The sequence below is a fragment of the Rattus rattus genome, chromosome 17 (genome assembly GCF_011064425.1).
Source record: "Rattus rattus isolate New Zealand chromosome 17, Rrattus_CSIRO_v1, whole genome shotgun sequence".
Lineage (NCBI taxonomy): Eukaryota > Metazoa > Chordata > Mammalia > Rodentia > Muridae > Rattus > Rattus rattus.
Genome location: NC_046170.1, coordinates 47,966,808 through 47,993,505, shown reverse-complemented (window position 1 = coordinate 47,993,505; position 26,698 = coordinate 47,966,808). Strand labels below are relative to the sequence as shown.

General features: G+C 43.4%; 1 protein-coding gene across 1 annotated transcript in view; it reads right to left on the bottom strand.

The window, feature by feature from the left end:
• The window catches only part of Nrp1 (neuropilin 1), a 146,617-nt gene that overhangs the window by 8,860 nt on the left and 111,059 nt on the right, over positions 1 to 26,698 (bottom strand). Inside the window, 5 exon segments of the mRNA XM_032887401.1 lie at positions 3,531 to 3,668; positions 9,042 to 9,101; positions 15,645 to 15,749; positions 19,719 to 19,803; positions 19,805 to 19,866. Coding sequence (XP_032743292.1) covers positions 3,531 to 3,668; positions 9,042 to 9,101; positions 15,645 to 15,749; positions 19,719 to 19,803; positions 19,805 to 19,866 — 450 coding nt within the window.

The following is a 26,698-nucleotide window of genomic DNA, read 5'->3' as shown; positions in this document are numbered from 1 at the left end:
CAAACTCCCACACCTCACATGATGTAACTGGAAATGTAATGTGATACTCGGGTCTCAGAGGGCAGTAGGGTGCTTCCTTTGCTGGCCCACAGGCTTGTAAACCTATGAGGTACCTTTTCACTGTGTATGTGTGGGCATGTTCTCGCGCTTTATTTCAGTAGTGTCTATATGTTCTAGTAGGCAGCTCTCTTCCTTTGCGAGGCAATCAATCTAAGCTCTCATAGATGCTCTTATTAAGTCAGTGAGTGGATCCATAAATTTCCCTAACCGTTTGAGTAATCTCTCTCTCCCTCCCTCCCCCTCCTCTCTCTCTCTCTCTCTCTCTCTCTCTCTCTCTCTCTCTCTCTCTCTCTCTGTGTGTGTGTAATGGTCAGAAATGTATACTGGGCATTCCTTATCACTTCTCCACTTTGTTTTAAGACAGGGTCTCTCAGTGAACTTCGAGTCTCTGATATGGTTAGATTAGCTGACCATCAGCCCCAAAGACCCTCTAGTTGCCCCAACAGCAGGATTATAAGTACATAAGGCCATGTCTGGCTTTTATGTGGGTGCTAGAGACCTGAACTCAGGTTCTTGTGTTTGTATGAGAGGCACTTTACTATAGAACTGCCTCCCAAGTCCTCACTGGGTTCACTTTTACCCTTATAGCATGCCTCTGCCCCTGGATACCCTTCTAGCCATAGTGTGATGGTTTCCACTTACAACTAGACATCAGGCCCTTCTCCTAAACCTCCTTCAGCATCCATGGACATTATGAAAAATAAAAAGTCTATGTTCAAGCCCTTTGGACAAGTGCAATGTACCCTCTGTGTTGGTAATTCCAAACTTTTGGATTCAACCAACTTCAGATAAAAAAAAAATTACAAATTATGTCCATATTGAACAAGTATCATTTTCCCCCTAAACAATGCACTGTAAAAACTATATAACATTTGTGTTATATTAGGTACTATAATTAAAATAGAAATCTTTTTACCTAGAGGTAAATGTAGGTAGAGTTTATGCAAATGTGCTATTTAATGTGAGGTACATATGGAAGCCAAGTGTACCTATATTTCCAGTTCTGAACACAGCAGCTGCAGGGTAAAAGACCTGCTCAAACAACATTTGTTCAGTGAACAAAGGAAAGAAGCTGGTACCATTTATAAAGAGGTACACAGATCTATTCCTCTAGTTAAGAGCACAAAACCCAGTGGGGTTCCTTTACATTCAAAATTAGGAATTCTTAAGTAATAATAATTTAAAAATGCTCCAACATCCAATTTATAAAGTTCATCATTATCATTGATTTTGAGAAGGGATTTCACTATGCAGCCTTGGCTAGCCTTGAACTTGTGGTCCTCATGCTGAGGGCTGGGATTCTAGTGAGCACCACAGTGCCTAGCTCCAAAATATTATTAAAAGCACAGGGATGGAGTTGCAGCTCAGTTTGTGCAATGCTTGCCTAGCAAACATGAAAGTCCTGGGTTCATTCTCTAGCATCATTTAAATCTGGGTATGGTGGTTCACGCCTATAACCCTAGCAATCCAAGGTGGAGGCAGGAGTATTAGAAGTTCGAGGTTCTCATCAGCTACAAGTGAGAACTGAGGGCCAGCTCTTGTATGAGTGAGTTCTAGCCTTTAAAAAAAACAAAACAAAAAAAAAACAAAACAAAAAACAAAAACAAAACAACAACAACAACAAAAAAAAACCCTGAATATCTAGTGTGTGCCTACGTTCATGAGAGTTAAGCAGACCGGGGGGGGGGGTGTTTTCATCTAGACTGTTCCTTGTTAACAGCTCAATGCCAGGCATTCCTGCTTGTCTCAGATGATCCCATTTCTCTCTTGCAGTGAGAGGCTCTTTCTAGTTGAGGGAGGGAGGAGGGAGGGGGGGAGAGAGAGAGAGAGAGAGAGAGAGAGAGAGAGAGAGAGAGAGAGAGAGAGAGAGAGCTAGATAGCTAGCTAGCTGCCACTCAGTCTCAGCAACTGGGAGAACAAAGGAGCGACATAGTCCAAAGGAATCAGACTTCTCTACCATGAATCAAAGAAGCACACTCCTCTCCCAATTTCCCAGCGCAGAAAGTGCTGGTGTTTCCCCTCTCAGACACTTTATCAGACTCTGGGTCGGGAACTGTGTCTTCATTTTCTCAATTAGCACTCCGCTTCTGTGAGCCTTTTAGCTTTTGTTTCTGGCTAACATAGCTTTTCACCCTCTTTGAATGTCAGGTCCTACTGAGCCATTTCACTTCACTTTGCATCCATTTTTCTACCATTACTGCCTTCATCTCGGCTAATTGCATTTAGTTAATATGATGCCATTTATGTGTACAGTGCCATTTACAGTCAAAGTATTTTAAGTTTTCTAAAACCGCTTGTCTTAAGATTCAATGGAAAGTGTCTCGGAATTGAAGGAGTCCAATTTTATCCAATTTCCTTGTCACTCTCATTAGGAAAGGAGGTGGCCGTGGCAGAGAGAGGCCTCTTCAGCATACCCTGTGCTTATATTCACCATGCAAAAGTAAACAGCAGAATGGCTAAGGGGTGGAACACCTCCTACCCATCTGGAAGCCCACAAGCCAGTCACCCCCTGGGCTGGCATGTGAGAATCCAGGGATCCTTCAGTATCCCAAATACTCAACTTAGGGGCCTTTTGACAGACCTCTCTTGATGCAATTCAGGAGTGAGTGTGGTGGTGGTGGTGGTATGTGTGTTTGTGTGTGTAGCAGGTGTGTCTGTGTAAGAACTCCATGCAGGGTAAAGAAACCAGGATCAGGATGGTAAGGAACACACTGAATTAGCTGTCTGCACTCATTCCTGTCCCAGTAATTCCTTGTAGGAGGAAAGTATGGGTAGAGAGCTGGAATATGGAGTTGGGAGAAAATGGGCTATGTTGAGATAGGTCTCCTATAGCACATCATTCTCCTTTTACATCAGGGGAACAGAGAAGAAGCACCACCAAGATGATGTACTGTGCCTGGTGATCATTGGTGCAGAGTCTAGGATGGGGACGTCACTGATGAAGCATGACTATGTACAGAGTGCCCACCATGCAGTTATTCCTTTTCTGAGACAGGACCTCACATAACCCATGCTGGTCTGGAACTCAGTGTGTAGCCAAGGTAAACTTGAACTTCTGGTCCTCCTGTTTGCCCCTTCTGAGTGCCTAGATTGCCAGCACGTATCATGTCTGGTTTTAAATTATTTTATTCCCTTCTACTGAAAATGGTTCAAGTTGTCCTTGGTAAAGGTTTGGAAAAACTATAATGAGTTTGAGTTCACTGAATATATCTAATGTCGACCTGATGTTGCTCCCCCATCCTTGCTCACTTGCTTTTTAGGAAGGCCAACCAATAGCCAGACTCAATCAGAATTCTTCTTCTTGCCCCTAGCCTCTTTCCAGTAAGGAATGAATCCTTGACAATTCCAGAAAAGAGAAAACACGAGTGAATGCTTCTAGTGTTTCTCATCATCAGTAAAGTTACAGCTGTCAGGACCCTTCCCTGGTAACGAAAGATGTACCAAACATGGAGCCATGATGGCGCTCTCACCTGTGTGGTCCTGAATGGGCCCCGTCTTGCTGGTCAGCACACTCCACCTGAGCTGCGCGTGGCTGTCGTGTTCCCAGTGGCAGAATGTCTTGTGAGAGCCCCAGCCAAACTCGCAGTTAAAACCGTAGGTCGGGAACTCTTCAGTGGGGAAGGACAGAGAGACATAAGGGAAGAATTAACCACCAGGATCAGGAAGGCCATTAATAATCAGGGCATCATTTTTTTTTTAAATTCCATATTTGTTCTAAAGCTATGGGAAATCCACCAAATCCAGGATTACCAAGAAACTAACAGATGCATGAACACGCCGAAATGTTTGCAAAGTCACATTTAGCATTATCATTCTTTTTCTTGTCCATCTTTAAAAAGATTATGGGTGGCCCACCAAATTGGGTTTATGTAAGATTTCCAGAAAGACTACTTTCTAAGGTACTCATGTACAAAACATCAGTGGTACTTTCCTGAGTTGCACAATAGTCAAAACAAAAAATACTATTATTGAAGACAAACCATAAAAATTGATAAGCATCGATAATAGGAATCTTATTAGAGATTAGCTACAAGTGTCTGACGCTGGGATGTGAGTTGGCAGGAAGCCTGGCCCTGAGTCTCACTTCTCATCACGCCAGCTGATGGCCCACGCCTTTTGTCAGGAAAGAATGACTGGACCGTTTTGCTGAGATTGTTTTCTTTCTTCTGTGCTTTCCATCAGGTCAATTAATTTCAGAATAAGCCTGTTTATTTTTATTTATTTATTTTATGGTGAATTTCTGAATTTGCATATAAATTGTTCACCCCACTTAAAACCTCAATGTGAGGTCACATAAAGCCCAAATTCATTTAAACATTGACTCTTCAGAAATGCTTTTTAAAATCTTCCAAATGTTTCCTTTGGAGGTTGAAAGCATAAATGGGTTTGCAGGAAGGCATTTGACCTTACTGATCCTTAACCCCAAAACCTTTCATTTACTCAACTCAGTTCTCTGAAAGGGTCTTGAGTTTAGAAGTATTAAAAAAAAATCGATGATAGGGTTTTGTTTGGGGAGGAGTCAGCAGAGGCTAAAAATCCTAAAGATGAGATCTTTGTCCAGTCCCCAGGCAGGGCAAGCCTGAAATTAGTCATCCACAAGATGGCAGTATTGAGTTGAATAGAGCCACATCATGGGTGTCTGTCCAACTGGAGTCTGGAAAGACTTGCAAAAATAAAGGAAAGCCTGCTATTATGGGCTGTCTTAGGGTCAGGCAGAGACCACGTCTTTGAGCATTTCTTTAACTTGCCCAAGTGTTTAATACAAAGTCCTTCAATCGCTCTTCCAGTTCTTTCCAGTGCCCCTTACCCTCCTCACTGAACAATGGCGTGAGGGGTTTTAATAGGAAGATTTATTAAATGGATAAGGATGCTTTACTTTGCACATTTTGGTTTCCAAGGAATTCTTTTCAAGTGCTGGTATCAGATTTTGGAAGGAACTCACTATATGAATAATCAGAAGAAAGTGGGAGGGATGTAAGTCCTTATAATCAGGAGGTAATGTGACCTCTCAAAGGGTGGGCAGAGTTGGTTCCAAACGAGAAGTTGGTCACACGATGTGAGCATTTGCACCTAGTCAGCTAGTGCAAAAGGACAGCCAGAGTGTCAAGGGAGAGGGAGTTTTCATGTGTAAGATATTGAAGCACGGAGTGGAACTTCATAAGGCTCAAAAATCTCTCTTGAAGTTACCGCCCTTGGGCAGCAAAGCTGACTTTCACAGAGGCACGGTCAACATCCTTGTCCTGGAATGTACTGTTGTGTAACCTCGTGGTAGGAAATGTTGATGTGAAAGTGTGAGGTTTTGACTTTTTGTTTTTTCTTCAGTCTGCTTTGTAAGATATGCAAGAGGGCAGAAAAGCTTCACAAGTGGTTTCATCTACTTTGCTAACACATAGAATTTGCTCTCTGGTCCAGAAAACCGCACTGTGCACTATGTTGGCTAGCATTCTGATGACATCGTAAAGCATATGAATTTGGCATTTTAGAAAAGGCCAAGATGTGGAGAAAGACGTTCCTTACATTTTCCTTCTTCTCAGTAAATAGTGGTTCAGCTTTATCTTCCAGTGACCTGGCCAGCCCTAAAATTTAACTGAGGAATCCACCTTACATGGTATTGAACCCTCCTTGTCTACCTGTCTTGTTTTAATAACTTACAGCTATCTTATTTATTAAAGAAGAAAAAGAAATCAGAGGGGCTGGGATCCAGGTTGTGGAGCTCAGTGATGACAATTGTATCAGCAGACATTTGTAGAGGGAAAAACAAACAGTCAAAAACAAAAACCAAAAAAACTTCATATGGATCAGGAAAGAAGAAGAAGAAAATGGAGAAAGAAGAGAAGAGATATGAAGATGCAGGGACCCTGATGGCTAAGCTTTTAAATTATTACCCAGGCCCTGGAGTTGTGCACAGTTCTCATTAAATTCAATAGTAATAATTGGACTAAATCCCTTCTTAAAAATAGCAGGAAACAATATTCTGAGCTTAAAACAAATTTATGGCCTCTGTGAGCAAATGCCAGCTGCGCTACTGAAAGGATCTTGCCTGCAGTTGGGTCATTAAGCACAGGATGTAAGCAAAGATTTAATTTTCTAGTCAAGGTTCCTATCTAGCATGATCACTGCTTGGTTATCAGCTGGTCTTAAAGTCCAAGCAAGCGGTACGGAAGCCCACACAATCGTAAGTCACCAACACACTGTGAGCTGCTGTGGAAAGACCCTCAGAGGGTGAAGGTCCTTTGCAACGAGAAATGCATTAAACAGAGAAGTCTATCCAAGCATGAATAGCCTTTTATGTCTCTAATGACAACCTAGGTAGTATATAGATATTGTATCTGTGCTGAGTGTATTATATTGATCAGAATCTTCAAGATGAATCTCTCTCTCTCTCTCTCTCTCTCTCTCTCTCTCTCTCTGTGTGTGTGTGTGTGTGTGTGTGTGTGGACATGTTCATGCATGGGTGTGTGTCTATGTGTAAGTCAGAGGTAAATTTCAGATGTTATTCTTCAGGCACCATCCTGTTTTGTAATCGGCTCTCACTGGGGCCTGGAACGTGCCGGGTAGGCTAGGCCTGCTAGTCAGTGAGCCACTGGGATCTCCACCTCCATGCATACTCCATACACCCTGTTTCTGTGTGGACTCTGATGATTGAACTCAGGTCCCCAAGCTTGCACAGCAGGGGTAAGTGCTTACATATACTTACTGAGATACCCACTCAACCCTTAAAACAGAATCTTAAGATTCTGCTTCGTTTGCAACTGCTCACGAAAACAGAATTTTGATGAAGGAGTAGGATCTGTCTGTGGCCACCTGTGAAGTGTGAGAGGCCTGTATGCATCAAGTTTTAGGTGTGGTCAGCCTCACCTTGAGCTAGACCTGTCTGGAAGCACATTACCTCCCTGTGAGGCCCATGCAGTGACCTAACCAGAAGGTTACAGCAAACACACAGCTTTTAAAGGTCACACAGTGCATGACCCTCCAGTGAGGAGGTGAAGACCAGATTTATAACTCAGACAATGGAATAAACAGGAAACCATATAGACATTGTCTATCTCTATGACCAGGCAGGCTGTTTGAACCAGTCTTGTCTAGATGGTGGTAGCAACAAATCTTACTGATTCATGCTCTGTACACCTGCCCTCTGACTTCGGCGGACCCTGAGATTGGGCTGACAGCCCCTTGTTTATAAGACCTTCACAAGTGTGACCCAGAGGTCCTGTCAAACGTGTTATCGAAACCTCTACTGGTGTGGTCGCCAATGCCTTCATTTACACTCTTTTTGAAGAGCGCTATCTCGTTTAATAGGGGAGAAGAGAGGTGGATGAAGCAGGTGAGCGCACTACTTCAGGGTGCTTCTAATCCCTTCTAGCAAGAGAGGAAACTAGATGAGCAGCTAAAGTGCATAGGGCGCCATCACAACCTCATATATTCACTCGTCCTCTTCCTGATAGAGGCCCAAAGACTGTATTGAGAGCCATAGTTCCACAGCCTCAACCCCACAGAGAACCCCACTTGGGACATGTAGACCAGGGCTTTCATCCTGGTAACAGACAGGTAAGAGTAAAACATTTGCGAACAGACACTGTGCCTTTTCCTTTGTCATCAGACTATTAAAACAACATTGGAATTTCCCTGTGAATCTCATTCTGGGAGGAGGAAGGCTGCAGGCTGGGCCAGCCAGAGGGAGAACTTGGTCTCTGGGAAGACTTCACACAGGCTGACGACATGCCTCTTGCCCTCTATTTAAACACAAAACCCACGTCTGAATCTCTAAGATGGAGTTGAGGGTCACTGGACCTCTTCCCAATGTGTCTGCATTGAATAAATCATCTTTCTCTGCTTGTCACTATTACTTGTTTGTTTGAATGACCTGTTGAGGATAGGTGGCCAAACCTAGCTTATTGTGGCTGCTAGGGCCTGGGTTCAGAGCCTAGCAACATCTTAGGCTAAAGCCCCAAAGTCAAATTACAACAGGTCTGAGCAGGAACACAGCACTTGGTGGATTGAGGTGACTGAGGGGTTTGAGGCTATGTGGGAACAAGCATTTTGTCAGCTGAACTCCTGAAAACTGGGAGAAAGTTCTGCAGAAGTTTGCTTTGCAGTTTAATCAGGTCAATGGTGACGGTGGCCTTTAAGGAAGCATGCTAATTAGGGAAGTCCTTTCTAGTCCTCTGTGAGGCAGTCAGTGTGGAGGAAACACTGACACTCACCACACGGTCCATTAATAAATGACTGCAGAGGCCAAGGCTGAGTGAACTTCAATAAAGGAAATGGAAGAATCTGGGAAGCTGACCCTCTCACCTTCCACTAATGATTAACTCCAAAGTATTTAAAAAAAAATCCCTCTGGTTGCTTATACAACTGCTTCCCTTCATGTGAGTCTGTAGGGAAGAATGTCACAGAATACTAACAGAAAACAAAAGAGGGCAGCCTTTGATAACCCGCACCATTGGGCGTACAGAGTCCTTGGGTTTTCCTCTGAGCGGGAGGATAAGGGGGATGCTCCCAGGGTGTTTCTCTGCCCAGGCACAGTGTAAACCTTGGTTTCCTGAGCCAGTCTTGTGGCACACCCTCTGTAAGTGCTGTTGTAAAACTGCCAACTCTGTGGCAGGCACAACAGACAAACTTTGCGCTTCTTGATTCTGCAGAATGGTGATGAAAATAAATAGTTAGGCTGTGGCTTGTGAGATTTCCTTCTTCTAGTTTGCAAACACAGGCCACATCAGAGCTGTGCTGCAATTAAACAAAGTATGTCTCTCAATTCCCTGGGGGAGGGGGGTAGCTGGGACTTGTCATTCAGCAGTGACTGATGAGGAAGGGAACCTTGTTCACTGGGGCTTACCGGGGACCAAAAGCATGTGACTTTTATAGCCTTACTGTTCTCCTAGGCCTTTAGAGCAACAGAAGCCAGAAAGCTCAGTGTGATGCTATTTTGGGAGTGGGATTGGAAGGGGTGTATGGAATACAGACACTTTAGGTTTTCATACCTGATTGGATGGTGCTGTCTATAATGGTTGGCTTCTCTGTGGCCAGGACAGTGGTGCCTCCTGAAAAATAAGAGTAGCATCATACCAAAGTAAGAAAACAGAGGTAGCATGCAACATTGTTACAAGCTCACATCTTTACACATTCCCCACAGAAAATTCTTACTTTAGTTCCTGCCAGGGCCAATCACATTTGACTGACTACCATAATATCTAATTCAAACAACATTACCATAAGATTGCTTTGTTTTCATTTTATGTATGTTTTGTGCATGTTTACCTGTGTGTGCAGATTCACATTAAGTGTGCAGGGGCATGCTCATGCAGATACCAGAAGATAATCTAAGGTGTCGTGTCAGAAATATCACTTAGATCCTTTGAAACAGGACTACACAAGTAGGCCAGATTGTTGGCTAGTGAGTCCCGGGGACCCCAGCTATAAGCTTGTTGCTACTATGCTCTGTGTGTGTGTGTGTGTGTGTGTGTGTGTGTGTGTGTATGTGTATTCTAGGAGTTGACTTCAGGTCCTTAGGCTTGAAAGGGAGCCCTGTATCAATTGATCTATAGTCTCAACTCTAACAGCATTAAATGAAAAGACATTTGCTTACAACTTTTTTAAATGAACAAATAAATATTGTCTCTATGATACACAATCACTCTTTCTCACTCTCTCTCTCTCGCTCTCTCTCCCCCTCTGTCTCTGTCTCTGTCTCTCTCTCTCTCTCTCTCACACACACACACACACACACATGCTAAATTGCACTAATTAGCAAATGCATTACCCTACACCCCACTTTTTAATGGTTGTGGTAGTGAAAACTCTTGTAGCAATTTTCAAGTATGCCATACATCCTGGCATGTTTTATCATAAAGCATCCAGAAGGCATGAGGAGTCATGGACTTTATTCCAAGGCTAAATACAGCGTTCTGTTTCAAGAGTGAAAGACCAGGTCTATACCCTTCTCACGGACTTAAGTATTAAACTTGACCTACACCTTGAGGCATTCAATACTTTCCAGAGTTTGAGAAGTGGGCCTTCAGGGAAGTCATGAGGTCAGTCCCCATGAGGTATTTTTAAAACTGAAGGTTTAAAATGGATGGCTGTGGTTCTTCCTGTTTTATTCTTTTCCTTTGGCATAGCTGTTTATTTTTTCCAAGAACAAATATTCTGCTCAGAATGTTTTGGAGAAGTGGTGGAAGTATCTGAAGGCAAAGGGGATAAACACTTCTTCCCAATCCCAAGGGACTTGAAGATTGACTGGTAATTACATGAATACTTGCAGATTTGATTCAGCCTGGGACTTCCTGGAAATCTCTGTCAGGGAATGGGCAGTAGCCTTTGCAGACTTAAACTTTCTTCTGCAGGGTTGCTCTGCCCTCCACTCACCATCAGTCTAGGCTGTTCTAAGTAGCGTTCTCTCACACTGTGTGTGTGTGTGTGTGTGTGTGTGTGTGGTGCTTGCCTATGAGGATACATTCACATGGACACATGTGTGTGAGGGTGTCCATGAATGTGTGTGCTCCAGTATACAGAAGCAAGGTGTTCATCTCAGATGTCAATCTTACCTTGGGTTGTTGAGATGGGGTCTGTCTCTGAGACCTGATTAGGCCAGGCTGGCTAGCCCAAGGGACCCTCCTGTCTCTGCATCCCCAGTGTTGGGATTACAAGCACATGGCACTAAACCTCATTCTTGTGTAGACTCTACTAAGTCCTCCCAGGCCCATAAAGGGTGTTCTCAAACTTGCCACAAGAATAACCTTGATTACTCATTGTAGTTTCCTATTTATCCCCTCCGGGACCTCAGTGGGAACAGAATCTCTGGGAGAAAAGGCCTTGAAATAAATTATTTTCCAGAGCTTCTCAGATGAGTCTTTGACTCATTGGGTCTGGGAAACAGTGCTGTGCTGCTTTTTACTCAAAGGCGTAAGGAAGCCATTCTTTCCTTGAGTGTTTTTGCCACACAGACTCTAGTGCAGGTAATGGATCTTCTGTGTTACCATGCATATTTACATAGATATGGTGTGGAAGCCAGGGGTCAGCATTGAGTGTTTTTCAAATTGATCTCCACATTACCTTAAATTATGTGTACTTTAAATGTACTGCGCGCTCTCTCTCTCTCTTTCTCTCTCTCTCTCTCTCTCTCTCTCTCTCTCCTCTCTTTCTTGTGTGTCTTGTGTGTGTGTATATGTCTGCCTCTCTTGCGTTGGGATTACCTGTACACACTGGCACATCTGACCTTTTACGTGTATCCTGGGATCCGAGCTCAGGTCCTCATGTAAGTGCATTATCCGCTAAGCTATCTCTCTAACCCCAAGGAATTGATCTTTATTCCAGAGTATAAACCCTGGCCTACTTGGGTAGGGGTACAAACAGGCTGCAGGGTGTTCTGCCTCACTTCATGCAGATCTGTGATGATCTCTGTCCTTCCCTACAGCTCCATAGACCAGAATTCACACTAAATGTGCTGTGATACATTACAGAGGTGCAATATTTTGCTTTTGGTACACCTTGAGGTTTCCGAGCTGACCCTTTGCACTAGCATGTGCAAATGCTAAAGTCCCAGAGTGCAAATGCTAAGGAGGATCACATGCACATGGCCTCCATGAAGTAAGTGGGCACTGGAAAGGAGGGATTATGCACACTGAGAGTTAAGGGGTTTCTGATGGCAGGATTGGATGGAGGCCAGAATACATTATCATACTGTTCCCAGTAGTCTGAGAGGAGAGGGATTCAAGGTGAACAGTCACTTTCATATCTGTTACACATGATCAGTTTTGTTACAGGCTGTAAGCTGAATTCCACTGTTGGGTCCTTCATGGCTCAAGGTGAAATTTCACCTCCCACTGCCTTTCAAAAGGGTTTGCAGTTGAGCAACTTCGGGGGTGAATCTTAACTTTGGCCAGAAAACATAGAGGCACAAGTTCTCCAGTCCCTAACACAGGACCAAGTTCACCTGAATGGCAGCATCATTTGTGAGTAATAGCATTGGCCTGGAGTATTTGTACCCCTCTATATCCAGACATGTCATCCCAGGAGTATTTGAACAGATTCTGAATGTCCTTCCTTAATCAAGAGAGAATCAACTTTTTTTTCTATACGCCCTGCTCTTGGAGTTCAAGTGAAAACACTCCTGCTGGCTTTTATTACACTGGGTACCCAAAGTTGATAGTTCTGGCCATAAAGACTCTCACAATTAGCCAAAAGGGTGATGTGAGTCTATGCTGACTAGATCAGTGGTTCTCAACCCTGTTAATGCTGTGACCTTCTAATACAGCTCCTCATGTTGTGGTGACCCCAACCATAAAATTATTTCCATTGCTACTTCCTGAGTCATAACGTAAATACTTTTGGAGTAGAGTTTTGTCACAGGGATGGGGACTCACAGGATGGAAACCACTGCTCTAAGGTCTTAGAGGTGCTTGGGTTAGGAGAGCTCAGGGCGTGTGCGTGTGCGTGTGTGCGTGTGCGCATGTGTGTGTGAGTGTGTGTGTGTGTGTGACTTTTCCAGGAAAGGGCAGTGCTCACATAAAATCATTTTTTAAGAATCCAGTTACCTAACCTTTCATCTGTAAAACACTCACTCTCTGAGCTCACACTTGCCCCAGGCAGCTTTCTACACACAAAACCCATGCCTCCTAAACTCACACCTGACCCAATTAACTCTCTATGTGTAAAACACACACACACACACACACATACACACACACACACACACATTTTAGTTTTGACTTTAATATAACCAATGAAAATGAAGTATGAGAATGAATAGGATTTTGCGCTCTTGGTGGGCTGTGGGCTGCACATGGTCAGCCTCTGAGAGCCTAAGTATGGTCACAGATTTTTAGAACTGTTGAGACATAGTAGCCTAAGAAAATAACTATTTTCTTTCTTGCCATGGTAACTTTAAAATAAGAAGGATTTTTTTTTCTCTACTGAAGAAACCATTTCAGCATTGTAGGTAAAACAAAACCTTGTCTTCTCAAGGGCTGTCACTGTTTCCACTCTGAATGACACATTTTCTGGGGTGCACAGCTTGCCTCATATGTGATTTGCTCCAGGCTAACAGCCTTGCCCTATTCATTCAAAGGCTCCAGTTTCAGTTGGCTCAGTCATGAACTAATGTAAAAATGAGAAGACCATTTGTTCGGATATGAGGAGTAAATCTGAGCCTTTGTTTCTAATCAATATTAACTGACCACTTTAGGGCTCATAAGGATAAGAGCCCTCCACACAGGGCAACTGAAAAGGATGTTCTGTGATACTGAAATGCCTCCTTTTTATGAGGGACTTCACTGAGGCTGCATTGGGCTACAGAACCCTGAGGCTTGGGGTGGCTGGCTTACAGGCAACTTTGGGAAGATTATATGAGGTCTGGCTTGGGGATAGAACTCTTTTCTATATCAGCCACAGAACTTGTTGTCTGATGTGAAAATGCTTCTGCATTAATTGGAGAAACGCTTTATGGCTTGTGGCTATTCTTATCTAAGATTTTCACTGACAGCCCATAGCAATATGATGTGTCTTGGAAATTTAGAGGGCAACAGTTTCAAGTTGGTTAAGACTTAAATATAAAAGTTCTTGTTAGCCGTGCTACATTTCTGGACTGAGTTTTTTTTTTCTTTTAACCTGCATTTTACTCTGGAGCCTAGAGCTCATTCCTTTTTCCAGAGGAGAGATTTTGAAGTAATTGGAAATGAACCAAGGGACATTCCCTAAATTTTTGCTCTACTGTGTTTAGCCATCAGCCTTGCAGTATTAGGAAATTACATGATAACACCTTCAATTTTGCTCATTAAAATTCATTATGGGAGCTCTGGGTCAAGAGGTTTGGGAAGACAGTTCAGCAAAGTACTTTCTGCACAACCTAAGAACCTTTGTTTCCCAGCACCCGAATAAAAAGTTATGTGCATGGAGCCCAAAAGAAAAAGCTGAAGTGAAAAGGGGGCACCACATGATCAGAATGAAAAGCAAGCTGGAGTGGAGGTGGAAAGCACTGGGCACCTACCAGAGGGCCTGTGCACCTAGTGCAAGTTAGTCCCACAGGCTTCTCTATTTTGCTACAACAGCCTGTGTCTGTGTAAAGGACAACAGCCTGAACTTGCTCTTCTTGTTCTGGCCTCTTGAAGCTAGGCATGCTGCTCAATGAGGGCCAGACTCCTTCCTATGTCACTCTTGGTTTTTTTTCTCTTTGGCCTAGAGAGGACCCCATCCTCAGCATTCCTGAGAAGCAGTGAACACCACCATCTGTTCAGGGCAAAGCTGAATCCATTCTCACATGTCACTCCAGGACCACTATGTCCAAGCACAACTGTTCTGAGATGCATGTCAAGTCTAGCCTGATGTCTTCATCCCCAAGCCAATTGCAGCTACCACAGTCAAGCAGACATCCACTAGCTGCCTGCATCATAGACCATCCATACTACAACACTATAGGTGCTCTCTTGCCCTGGTGCTTCCTGACACTTGTTATTGTCACCAACATTTTCCAAGCAGGATTATGCATAGAGGTCCAGCACAAGTCTGAAGACCCTCAAACAAGCTCTATCTGCATGTGCTAAACCACATCTGTCCGGTATGGACTCTCCTGAGAGCCAGAAAAGGGTTTGCATCTCTGCAGACTGTGGCTGTCCTTGTCTGTTTAAATCTGGTGCAGTTGTTTTTCATATGGTATGGAATAAGAAAAACAGGCTTTTAAAACATAGTTATAAGCTGAAATACCTGTCCTTAACCTTAGTGTGAGGTAGGTAGACAGAGGAAGCTCTTTAGAGCTCAGTGGTCAGCCAGTCTAGACGAACTAGAAAGTCTCCAGGTTTAGTGAAAGACTCTGGCTCCAAAAGCTAAGAACAGACTAAGGAAGATGTTCAATGCCCACCTCTGACTTTCACAAGCACGCACACAAGCACACGCATATACAAAACAAAACAAATGTCGGATTTTCTGTCCTACTTAGTCTTAAGGGTCCTGTGATACATTCTTGCAAAAACAGGGTGCGAATTTTAATGCCCTGGCCAATTTTGAAATGGACAATCCCGTCTCCGTATTTCTTAATTTACTCTGTTATTCTGAGAGGAAAGAAAGGTTTCTTTGTAGCTTTTGTGGTTCAGGCGGTGTGAGAGTAACAGCAGACAAACCCCAAGACACTGGTGCGCTCCCACCTGAAGCATCTGCCAGCAGGGCTGATGTGATTCAGCCTTAGTAAATTTCAATATTAAACGATTTACAAAATCCTAACTTAAAAGCTGCATTAGAATTAGAAGTCTAATTTGATCAATTTGTTGGATAAAGTCTCCACTCAAACCATTTTGTCCTCGTTAGGAAAGGAAAGTGAACGCTTTAGAGCATGTGGTTAGGGATGGGTGGCGTGCATGGTACAGTGGGAGGAGCTGCCTAAAGATGAGCTCAACACAGCCAGCTCTGAAAACAGTTGTGCCTGCTAGGGGTTTACATGAGCGGTGTGAGGAAATGAAGCCACACATGGCATGGCAAGGCTCCATTCTCCAGGGGCGCTGCCAGCACCCTGCCACCAACCACCATGAGTGACAAGCACACACACAGAGGACACAGACGGACAAGACACAATGATGGAATGAGGGTGGGTTCTGCACCTGTGAGCTGGAAGTCATCACCTGTGCCACTGTGGCAGTTGGCCTGGTCATCGTCACACTCGTCCACGGGGTTCCCATTGGGTGTCGTGGGTCCAGCTGTAGGCGCTGAAACAAGATCCAAGTATTACTTCTCAAACTTCTAAAGAACCGTTCTGGAGGCTCGGTTAGTTGGATCTGCTAAGACGTGTGCAGTAAACTCAACGAGCGGAGTGGAGGTCAGGGATCTGTTCTGCCTCTCTCTTGGGAAGCTAAGTACTCCTGAATTTTAAAGAATGAATGAGCTGCTAGGTTCAGGTGTTTGATCCCCATCTGCTGCAGGAGCACTCAACACCTAGTTATCTATGCAAACATTTTTTTCTTGCAAACCTCTTGAGTTCTCCCAGATTATTTGTTCATGACCCTGGAGTCAAGAACCCCTGGGATAGAGATTAGACCATGTTTCTTTCTACTCCTAATGTACTAAGAAGTCACCCCCACAAATTCTATCAAAGACTTGGTATTGACTAGTTTGCTGAGTGGTTTTTTTTTTTTTCTGCACAAAGAAGCATCAGCTCACACTCAGCCTTGCACTGTTCTCTGTTCAGACGTTGTTCTGTTTCCCTCTAAGCCGCTTTCAGCCCGAGACCCCCCATCCCAGGCAGGTATGTGAGCTTGGCTGTCTCCTGTAGCACGAGGTCAGCTTACCTGTCCAGTCTCTCGTGGGACTGCATTCTGCTGCTGACTGAGCCCCATGTATCTTTGAATTTGTAGTTGAAAAGTAGCCAATGCTAATCAGAGACTGCTTTTGAAGTCCTTTAAATTTGGTTCAGTCTATTTTTTTTTCAACCTGTTACTCATTTTTGCAATCTGTTTAATATTTTACAGTTCTGGGATTGTATTTCACATTACAGGACAAGAGATAAGGGTCAGGTTCTTTGATCTAAGAAGCTGGAAGTAGGATGGGAGTGGGGTGGGGGGCTCCTCTCCAGCTCTGGCCAGGAAGAATTTACCAGTCACAGCTGCTTTATTGGGAAGAACTTCACACTGTTACTGTGCTTAAGGACTGAACAGGGTTAAGAGAAATACAGAAGCAGAGGGAGCTGAGTTTCTACTGTCCCAAATCCCTGACCCCAAGAGAGTCAGGAAACCATCAAGCACAGATGATATGTGCTATTTAGGCCCGTCTCCTGAACTTTTCGAAACTAGTTGGTTAGTGAGTTCTTGGGATTTGCCTGTCTCTGCTTCCCTAGTGCTAAAAGACAGCACCATGACCAACTTTCCTTCACATGGGTTCTGGGAATTGAACCCATGGCCTTATTCTTGAAAGGCAAAAATTTTACCTATGGTGGCCACCTACTTAGCCCTATTACTTGTTCATAACACCCCCCCCATGCACACACTCATCTGAACACACATCCACATATACTTCTACCTGCTGTACACACACTCCTGCTGTAACTCACTCCTGCTGTACACGTACTCCTGAATCCATTCATTACTGTCACTGTGTTGGCAGAATGCTTTGACCACTCATGTAACTACTGTCCCTCAGCTACCACAGTTCTTGATAACATGCCTCTTTTAATACTTTTCAGCTCCGCTTTCTCTGCTGACTTCTCACTGTGAATGGTGCTTACAAGAAGCAGCTTCATGTTGGAAGTGGTCCAAGGTAGTGCCTGGGTTCCATTACAAGGAACAAGAAGTAACTCATTTTATGCCTCAGTTTCCCAATCTGAAATTTTGGGAGTCTTTAACTGTTGTTAAAAAATTGTGCTCAAAATAAGAGAGAGAAAGAGAGTCCTTCAAGGCTAAGTTGGACCTCATCATCTCTCTGATAGTCCTTCAGATACCCACTAAGAAGCTTGATCCTGGTGCTCATTTGCTAAAACCAGAGAATAGGTCTAAGGAATAAGAAGACATTCTCTTGACATGAGCATTAAGAAGTGGTGGAATTACTTTTCCTACATAGTGTGTATTTAAAGAAAAGAAAAAAGAAAAACTTGCTTCAGGGCAGTGCTGTAGGTCCCCCATCTTACTCACTCCAGAATTGCAACTGGCAAACTGCCACAAGGCTCGGTGTTTTCAACCCTCTGCTCATTCCACCTCCTAAATCACAGTTCTTCCAGGATCAGGGTGAAGCACCTGCCTCAGGCCACCACCTCTCCTTTCCTAGAGGTCTACACTTCTCGGTAAGCTGAATGAGAGCACTTTACACTTGGTCAGGATTGCTAACTGCTTCTTCATCATTTGCTTGATCCCTGCCATGTGGTTACTGTTGGTCTGCACTGATAGTGTTGGAAGATTAAGACTACAGACTTAGAAGCTAGGACTATGAAGAGGGTGGGAAACAAGGCCTGGTTTCAAATATAGATCAAAAAGTAGCCATGAATTACTCAGCAGTGTGGTGATTGATAGCCTAAAACCATATAGTGCATACAGAAAGTTCTATGGCATTTAATTTGCTCAGGAATGTAATTATGTTTGGGTAGCTCAACACACACGTAATTTTGAAACCCGAGGAAGGTGATATTAAAAAACCTTCTTTGCAACAACTTTAAGCATGTGCTCAGTTGATTAACATCTGGGCACCAACACTAGCCATTCTCCTAGGTAACCCAAAGAAGGACCTGGAGGTGGAAAAGCTGGTGTAAGGTTACCCATTTATATACAAATCTAAGGCAGATGGGAATTCCAGTGCATCAAGCAACAAATGGTACAATAACCAGCTCAAATCACTCAGCGCCTCTATCCCAGGTAAGATTTTGGGTCTGAATTTGTCCTTCACGTGACCTTCATATGATAATCTGGGAAATGAGGAAATGTCCTTCTATAGACCCATCATACCATATACTTTATCACAGGTCAAACTTTGTGTCTTCCCAGAAACCTAAGGAATTTTTCCAGGATGTCTTGTCCCTCTGTCAAAGCTGCTTCTGCTATAACAGGACACTCGTCAACACCACAGACAGAAATTTGGATGGGAAAGACCTCTATTTTATTTTCAATAACTTTATTTTATTTGTACTAGAGAGAGTATGTGTATGTGTGTGATGTATATATGTTGGTGCAGATAAGTATGTGGGGCCCTGTGCACACATAGAACTCAGAGGTCAACTTTCAAGGATCAATTCTTTTCTTCTATAGAGGTTCTAGGGATTGAACTCAGGTTGCCATCTTGGTGACTGCTTTATCCACATCACTGAAAACCAAAGGAGTTGGCTACAGGTTTTGGAGAGTAGGCAGAAGGAGAGGGAACATAGTGGTTAAAGGGCTTTACCATCCTGCAATGGCAACATTTCAGAACTAGAGAGCGAGAAAACTGTGTGTACTCGAAGGCACTGGTCTGTTTACTATAAAACGGTAGTACCCATCATAATCTCAGCTAGTAGGAAAGCTGAGACAGGAAGATCACAAATTTGAGGCCAGCCTGGGCTTCAGTAAGACCCCCATCTCAAAAATATGTGAAATGAATTCTGTGTTAGGTAAGTTTCATTTCAATATTTTTGTATGTGGATGCTCAAGTGTGTGTAGGTATACATATGCACACATACATATGAAAGCCAGCGGTCAACCTTGGCTGTTGTTCCTCAGATGTTATCCACTTTGATTGTTGAGAAGGTATCTCTCACTAGGGATCTACCTGTCTCTGCCTCTCCAGTGCTGTGATTACAAATGTGTACTACCATACTCAGCCTTTTCTTTTCTTTGCTTTGTTTTGCTTTTCAAAATGTGAATTCTGAAGCTTGAACTCAGGTCCAATATTTGTGTGGCAAGAATTTTACCAACCAACGGAACCATCACACACAAACACACACACACACACACACACACATACACACACACACACACACACACACTCAAGAGAGACAATCTCCTAGACTCCAAAGGGAAGAAAATCAGTGTAGACTACTAAGGCAAATTTGGATGCTCTGTGGCATGGGCAGCTGCCAGGCCTCGCTGACTGCCAGGCATGAAAACGCAGTTCATTCAGGAGAAAGGGTAGCAGTTTTACCACAGCACAGTCAGAGGCATAAATGCAAGAGAAAATAAATAGGAAGGAAAAAAATCAGAAGGCACTCTGAGAACTGTAGTTACCTTCTACTTCACAGCCCAGTAGCTCCATCCTCAGCCCAAGCCCACTGTGTGTGGCTCTCTCTGGGTAGATCCTGATGAATCTTGTGGGAGAGAGGTGTAAAGGCCCTGAGCTCAGGTGTGTCGAAGTTGTTGTTGCCTTCAAAAAAGACTGTGAAACAAAAACAAACAAACAAACACGGGCTAGTAAGAGAAAAAGTAGTAAGGAAAGGGTAGACAGTACATCAGGTCAAATCCCTGCCTTTCAAGGCCTTGGGTTCAAACTCCAGAATACATGTAAAAGAAAGTTGGGCATGGTGGTGTGCATTTGAGATCCCATAACTGGGGAAACAGAGCTGAGGCAGGCAGATTCCTAGAACTGAACCAGCTATCCTAGTCTAATTAACTAGCCCCAGGTCAGTGAGAGACCTGTCTCCAAATACAAGGTGGAAAGTGCTTGAGGAATGACACCAGAGGTTGTCCTATGGCCTCCTCATTCATGACCATCCTTGCATGTAAACCATACACACATACATGCACATACACACACACACACACACACACACACACACACACACGAACATATCTGCCCATGACCCATACACATACATGAACATACTTGCCCATGAACCCCTCACAAACACACAGAGAGAGAGAGAGAGAGAGAAACTCACATGCAAATAGACAGACACAAGCACACACATATGCACCAACACATAGACACATAACCACACACACACAGACACATTGACACATACACATGCAGATAGGATAGACAGGCACAAACACACACACACACACACACACACAGACACACACAAGAGGACACTCTTGATTTCTTATTTTATGACAGTAGAAACTCTTCCTGTCTAAGAGGCCAGAAACTGAGTATGAAATAAATGGGTAGAAAGATTAACAGGGGGTTGGGATTTAGCTCAGTGGTACAGCGCTTGCCTAGGGAAGCGCAAGGCCCTGGGTTCAGTCCCCAGCTCCGAAAAAAAAAAAAAAAAAAAAAAAAAAAAGAAAGAAAGATTAACAGAAGGAAAGATGTATACATTAAAACTGTTCTCAAAGCCTTGCAAGAAAAATCACCCTCCTGAATCCTCAGTGAGCTCTAGAAGTTCCTACCTCTCTTTCTAGAGAAAGGGAGGCGACTGTAAGCAGCTGGGGCAGCAGACAATGATTTATGGGTTCTGAGAAGGTAACACCTGTGTCCGTGATGTCTAGGTCTAGGTGGCATGTCCTTATGTCTTTATGGTTGATGACATTCCTGGACAGGACTCAGAGGTTCTTTGTTAGCAGATGAAGGAAGTTTAAGAGAGAAACTTGCCTGTATTTTCCAGGTCCTTTATGCCCTAGGGCAGAAATTCCAAGGGGTACATTTGTGAATGGAGTTTACCTGATTTGGGGTAGGTTTCTTTCTCTCCCCCCATGAATCTGGAATTCACTAACTGGCTATGCTGGCCAGCCAGTGAGCTTGGGGGACCCATGTGTCTCCACTCCCTAGCTCCCATGCTGACCATGTACATGAATTTGGGGGAGGGGCTGTAACAGATCTTCTTGCTTCCACAGTGAGTACTTTACATACTCAGCCACCACTCAGACCTCCTGAATCAGGACTCTTATAACTCTTATAACAGAGAAGCAGGGACTGAACCTTTTCCTTTAGCAATGGCTTTAGAAGTGAGAAAGGCAAAACAAAGATGGTCTAAGGATGGACCAGTGTCATTTCCAGGAATCTTGCTGCCTTTTGGTATAAACATGTGTGCGTGTGGGGAGGGGGTGTGCAAGCACACAGAGAGGAGAGAGGAGGGAGGGAGGGAGGGAGGGAGGGAAGGAGGGAGAGAGAGAGAGAGAGAGAGAGAGAAGACAACATTTATAGTGGTACCATTTATAATAGATACCACATTTCAGTCAACACCCTAGTTATAGGCTCTTAAATGAGAGGCTCCTGATTATGCTCAAACTTGGTTGCCTTGACAAGGATGAATTAAATCCCTGAAGAAGAAAGAATTAATTTCCTTTTGTGATGCTTGGGTTAGAAACAAGGCATTCAGTGCACTAGGGAAGTGCTCTACCCCTAATCTTTAGCTTCAGTTTAGAGATAGTTGTTTAATGGAGTCCAAATGCTGTATTTCAGAACCTTGGTTTAAACCAAAAGTAGAAATCTGTTTCCTTAAGGAGTACCACCAGCTGAAGGCACTTACAGATCAAAGACCTTCTTACTTCGGCAGTCAACAGCAGTCTCTGTTACTAGGGACTTTGCAGTGGTTGATTGAACTACAATGTGTGTTGGTACCTCTCAGTCCCAGCATGGCCCCACCTTGTGTGTGTGTGTGTGTGTGTGTGTGTGTGTGTGTGTGTGTGTGTGTGTGTTTATGGGGCCAGAGGACAACTTTAAGACTAGGTATTATTCCCTCGGGTATCATTTACTTTTTTGTTTTGTTTTTGAACAGTGTCTATTGGGGTACACTGATCAGCACCCTAATAGCACTTCTTTCTGAAAAGAGACCCAAGGGATCCATCTGCCTCTGCCTTCTCAACTCCTAGGACTACAAGTATACTCTAACACAACTGACTTTTTATGTGAGTTGATCAAATTTAGGTCTTCAAGCTTGCAAGGTAAGCACTTTACCTCCCGAGCCATCTCGTTAGACCTTTATACATCTTTTATAGATAAGGAAACAGAGTCACAGAGTAGTTAAGGAACTTGCCTACAGCACAGCCAGGATTCAAAGCTAGACTGGCTTAGTAGCACTCTTAGCCATACCACTAAGATGCTCTGGCTCTCAGAAATCAAGTAGTATAATCTCTTCATTTTGTTTTGCTTTTGAGGGGAGAGGTCTTCTTATGGTACGTACCCGGGACTGACTACAGTTCCCCTGCCTTGGCTTCCTGTGTAGCTGAGATGTTTACTGTATCCACCTTCTAAGTCTCTTCACTACTAGGAAAGAACACCAAGTCCCAAGAAATGTCTTTACTCAGGAATCACGTTGATGTTCACTGATGGGCCTATAATTTGATGCAAATTGGCAACAAGATGGAGTAGCCAAGCAGAGTAGGAACACATCCAGTGGGCTCAGCATCATAACACAGCACAAGATGTGAGTATCTCCTGCAGAACATGCCATGACAAGAGGAAACATGTAGGAAGAGACAGATAGACAACTAATGGCTCTGGGTTTGTGAAATAAATTAACTGTCCTTTTATACCTCAAAAAAAAAAATCCAGTAGAAATCCAACATGTCAACACTAGAGCTTAATTAATTAATTTCCTTTTTAAAAGAATACATTTGCTATCAAGGTCCTGACTCTTGATAGATTTGCAAGTGTTGTGAGTAATTGAGAATCTGACATATAGTATTGTTAGACCCAATTAAGTTGTTGTCATCAAGACACTAATTGTAACGAAAACACCATTACTATACAGACAAGTCCTGTCTATACTGATGTGGCAGGGAAGATCATAGGAGGAAGCACCGATGTCTTTAGAATCCTGAGACCCTTTCTTCACTTCAGCTTGGACAAAGAATGAATACAATGTGGAATACATTATAAAAGTTGTCAGTGGCAAGCTGTAAAACCACCATCAATGGAAGCATGGAAGGCAGCAGAGGCTTGCTGAGGAATCAGCACTGGTTTCTATAAATCATCATGCTTTAGGTCTTTGGTTCCTTCTAGTCTGGAGGAGTCTAGATAGTCTGGACCCTGAGGTGTAACCACCCTGGCAAGAAGGAAATTAAAAGAGAAGTGAATGTGTACTCACTTTACTTTTGGACTATTGAAAACAACAGACCCCAAAGAATTAGAATTTCACTAGTAAATTCTGGATGAAGGAAAAGGCTAAAAGGCTAGTGCTCACCAGAGTGGGAGCTTGTCTTCCAGAAAGAAATTTCACACAGTTCTGAAAACTTGTCAGACCACTTTGCAATAGATATATGGGAACTTAGACAAGGGTGGGTTAGTGATGGGAGAGATCACACTTGACCAGCACTGCTTTGCCCTGTATTTAAACCTAAGCCATATGCTTAGGGTCAGTGATACCTTTTTTGTTCATATTTCATTGGGGCCACATTGACTAAATCTTCCTTCTCTGCTTTTTACTGTTATGTGTGATATCCAAGCCTAACCTGTTAGGCTGCAAGGGCCAGGCTCTGACCCTAACAGCTCTGGTAGAAGGCAGACATTGCCAATTACATGGGGTGTGATTGAGGGAAGGTACAGAGGGGATTAACTCACAAAAGCATTGTTTTATACTACAAATAGCCTTTTTTCACTTTTACATGCAGGATGTCTGACATCTTTCGTAGACAGCCAGCATTTGTACCATTAAGTAGAAAATGTTTCAAATATCTTTATATAACTTAAAAACGTAGGCTGTCTGAAAGGGAAGACTTTTACTAACTTTCATCTCTACCTTAATGTTATTATTTCAGTTGGAAGGGCATGATAAGCATCATAGATTAGGTTTATCCTAAGTGATTAGACTCCATGGTTTCAGATACATAGTGACAAATGTTTCAGGACTAAAATCCAATGTTTCAATCGGTCTCCAGCTGAAGTTGAAACAAAGTTGAAACACACACATTATCTTCTTGTGCAACTCTGTATTGGGTTTACTGTGTCAGGCTGATAGCTTCAGGCTCCACTGCCATGAGGGTTAGATGACAGAAAACATATGATGCTTCCTATCAGATACATATGGTGACTTGTTTGTGCCTTCAGAACCTGGTGTAAAGAACATGTCACAACAACACACCCTACATCGGCAACAGCAGAGACATAGCTTTGCTGCCTATCCATGCTCTGAGATGACATCACAGCTGTTCCATTCCTTGAAGTCATTGTACAGAAAACTCTAGCTTCTAATGTGTTCCCCTAAGTCAAGAAAGATTGGGTATAAAAAAGGACAAGTGGACTGGGGAGATAGCACAGTCAGTAAGGACTGAGTTTGATTCCTAGAAGCCAAGTAAAACTGCTGAGGATGGTATCATACACCTATAATCCTATCACTGGGGAGGCAGAGACAGGAGGACTCCTCAGTCTTGCTGGACTTAGCCTACATAATGGGTCCTAGGCCTGAGAGAGACCCTGTCTCAAAATGTGAGGTGAATAGTATCTGAGGAATGATGACTAAAGTGTCCTTTAGCTTCCACATGCTTGTACATGGCATACCCAAGTACAGTCACACATACAAGCATGCGTGCATACACAGAATCACAGTGGAAAGTAAAACGGACATAAGAAAGAAGTGAACTTATGAGCTGGGGCTATAGGTAAACCAATTGGTTGAGTTTCACCCAATATGCCCTGGAACCAGAGTTTCATTCTGTGGTACTGCATACATCACGCAAAATGGGTATGCCTGCCATCCCAGAAGGAGAAGCAGAAAGGTCAACATCAGCTACCCAGTTAGTTAGGACTCAGCCACAGTTGGAGCCTACATGAGACCCCATCTCAGAAAAGAAAGTAAGTAGCCACATGCAATGCTGAAATGCTTTAGAAAACACAAGTTAATTCAGGGAGGGACACAGGCTTTCCCCAGCCAGAACACTGGTTTAGTCAGTGGTTAGGAGCTCCATCGCTGACCTGCAGCCTTTGGAAGATAGGGTATCACCCTCAAAGTCACATATCTAGAGGGAGGGAAGCTGGCAGCATGGCCTTACTACACTGGTTGTAAAGTGAAAGAATGTCCCAGCCAATGAGCTGCAGTCTTCACCCATCAGGGAGCAGCTTTGGGTGGGTAGAATTAGAAAGTCCCAGAACAAAGGCCAAATGTGTTGGTGTGAGAAGTGTCACTGGGGTATGTGAAAACCTGGGGGCGGGTCCTCATTTTCATCCCAAATCCACTTAAGGCCACCCAAGCACATTCCTGGGACCCTTTCCAACTCAATGTGGTGTGCTCAGGAAGTACAAATAAACGTAGCCAACATTGAGTGAAACCTAGTGACCAAAGCATATCTTCTGGGTTTAAAACTTATACCACATTCTGTGAACGCTGGGATACAGTAATACTGAGATCGCCTTCTCTTTTCATTAGATTAGCAAGGAGTGACTGAGTCTTAAGAGGTTCCAATTTCATTAGAGTATTGCTAAGCATTGTTTACAATAGCTAAAATTTGAAAAGAAAAAAATACCCTAGTATCCATTGGCAGTAAATGTATACATTAATTCGGCAGTGAATGTATACATTAATGTGGTTATTCACATGGCAGAACAGCATTCTTTTCTCAGAACGAAGGAAATTGGGACCCACGATTCTTCACTATTACATTATGCACAGAAACTGAAAGATTGGCTTAAAGGAGGCTCCAGGGTGGTTGGAGCCACAGGGCAGGAAGTGGAGTGGTGATGTGCCAGGGACTCATGGGAGGGGAAGCTGAGAGGGATTACTGAATGTGCTCAGAGTCTCAGCTTCACCAGATGAACGATCTGGAGAAGAGTTGGACACAGATGTGAATTTATAAAGTCACTGTCTTGATGTATGCATGCAAAGGTTCAGATGGTAAATTCCATGCATGCTGTATCACAATTGAAGATGTATTTGTTTTGTTTTTTATCTTTTTGTTTGGAGACAAGGTCTCATTCTGTAACCCACCTGGGCCTAGAACTCACTATGTACCCAGGCTGATTGTTTCTGTCGTTTTTGTTTTAGCTCACAGAGATCCTCCATCTTCTGTCTCCTGACATACTTATCTCAACAAAGAAAAAATGTAAACCGTGTGGGGAGATGCAGTTCAGTGGGAGGGCAAATTTTTTTTTTTTTGCATCCACTTTCTTCAGTACCATGAACAAACAAACAAATGCTCTGGGGAGAATGTACTTGCTCTGCAGTGATGGGATCTGAGACTAGATCCTCCAGCACCCAAGTTAATGCCAGATTTGGCATGTTGAATCTGTAACCCTCATGCTAGAATGGTGGACCCAGTAGATCCCGGGAGCTTACTGAGAAGACAACATAGCCAAATTTGTGCTTCCCTGGGAAGCCTGACTTCTGCTAGGA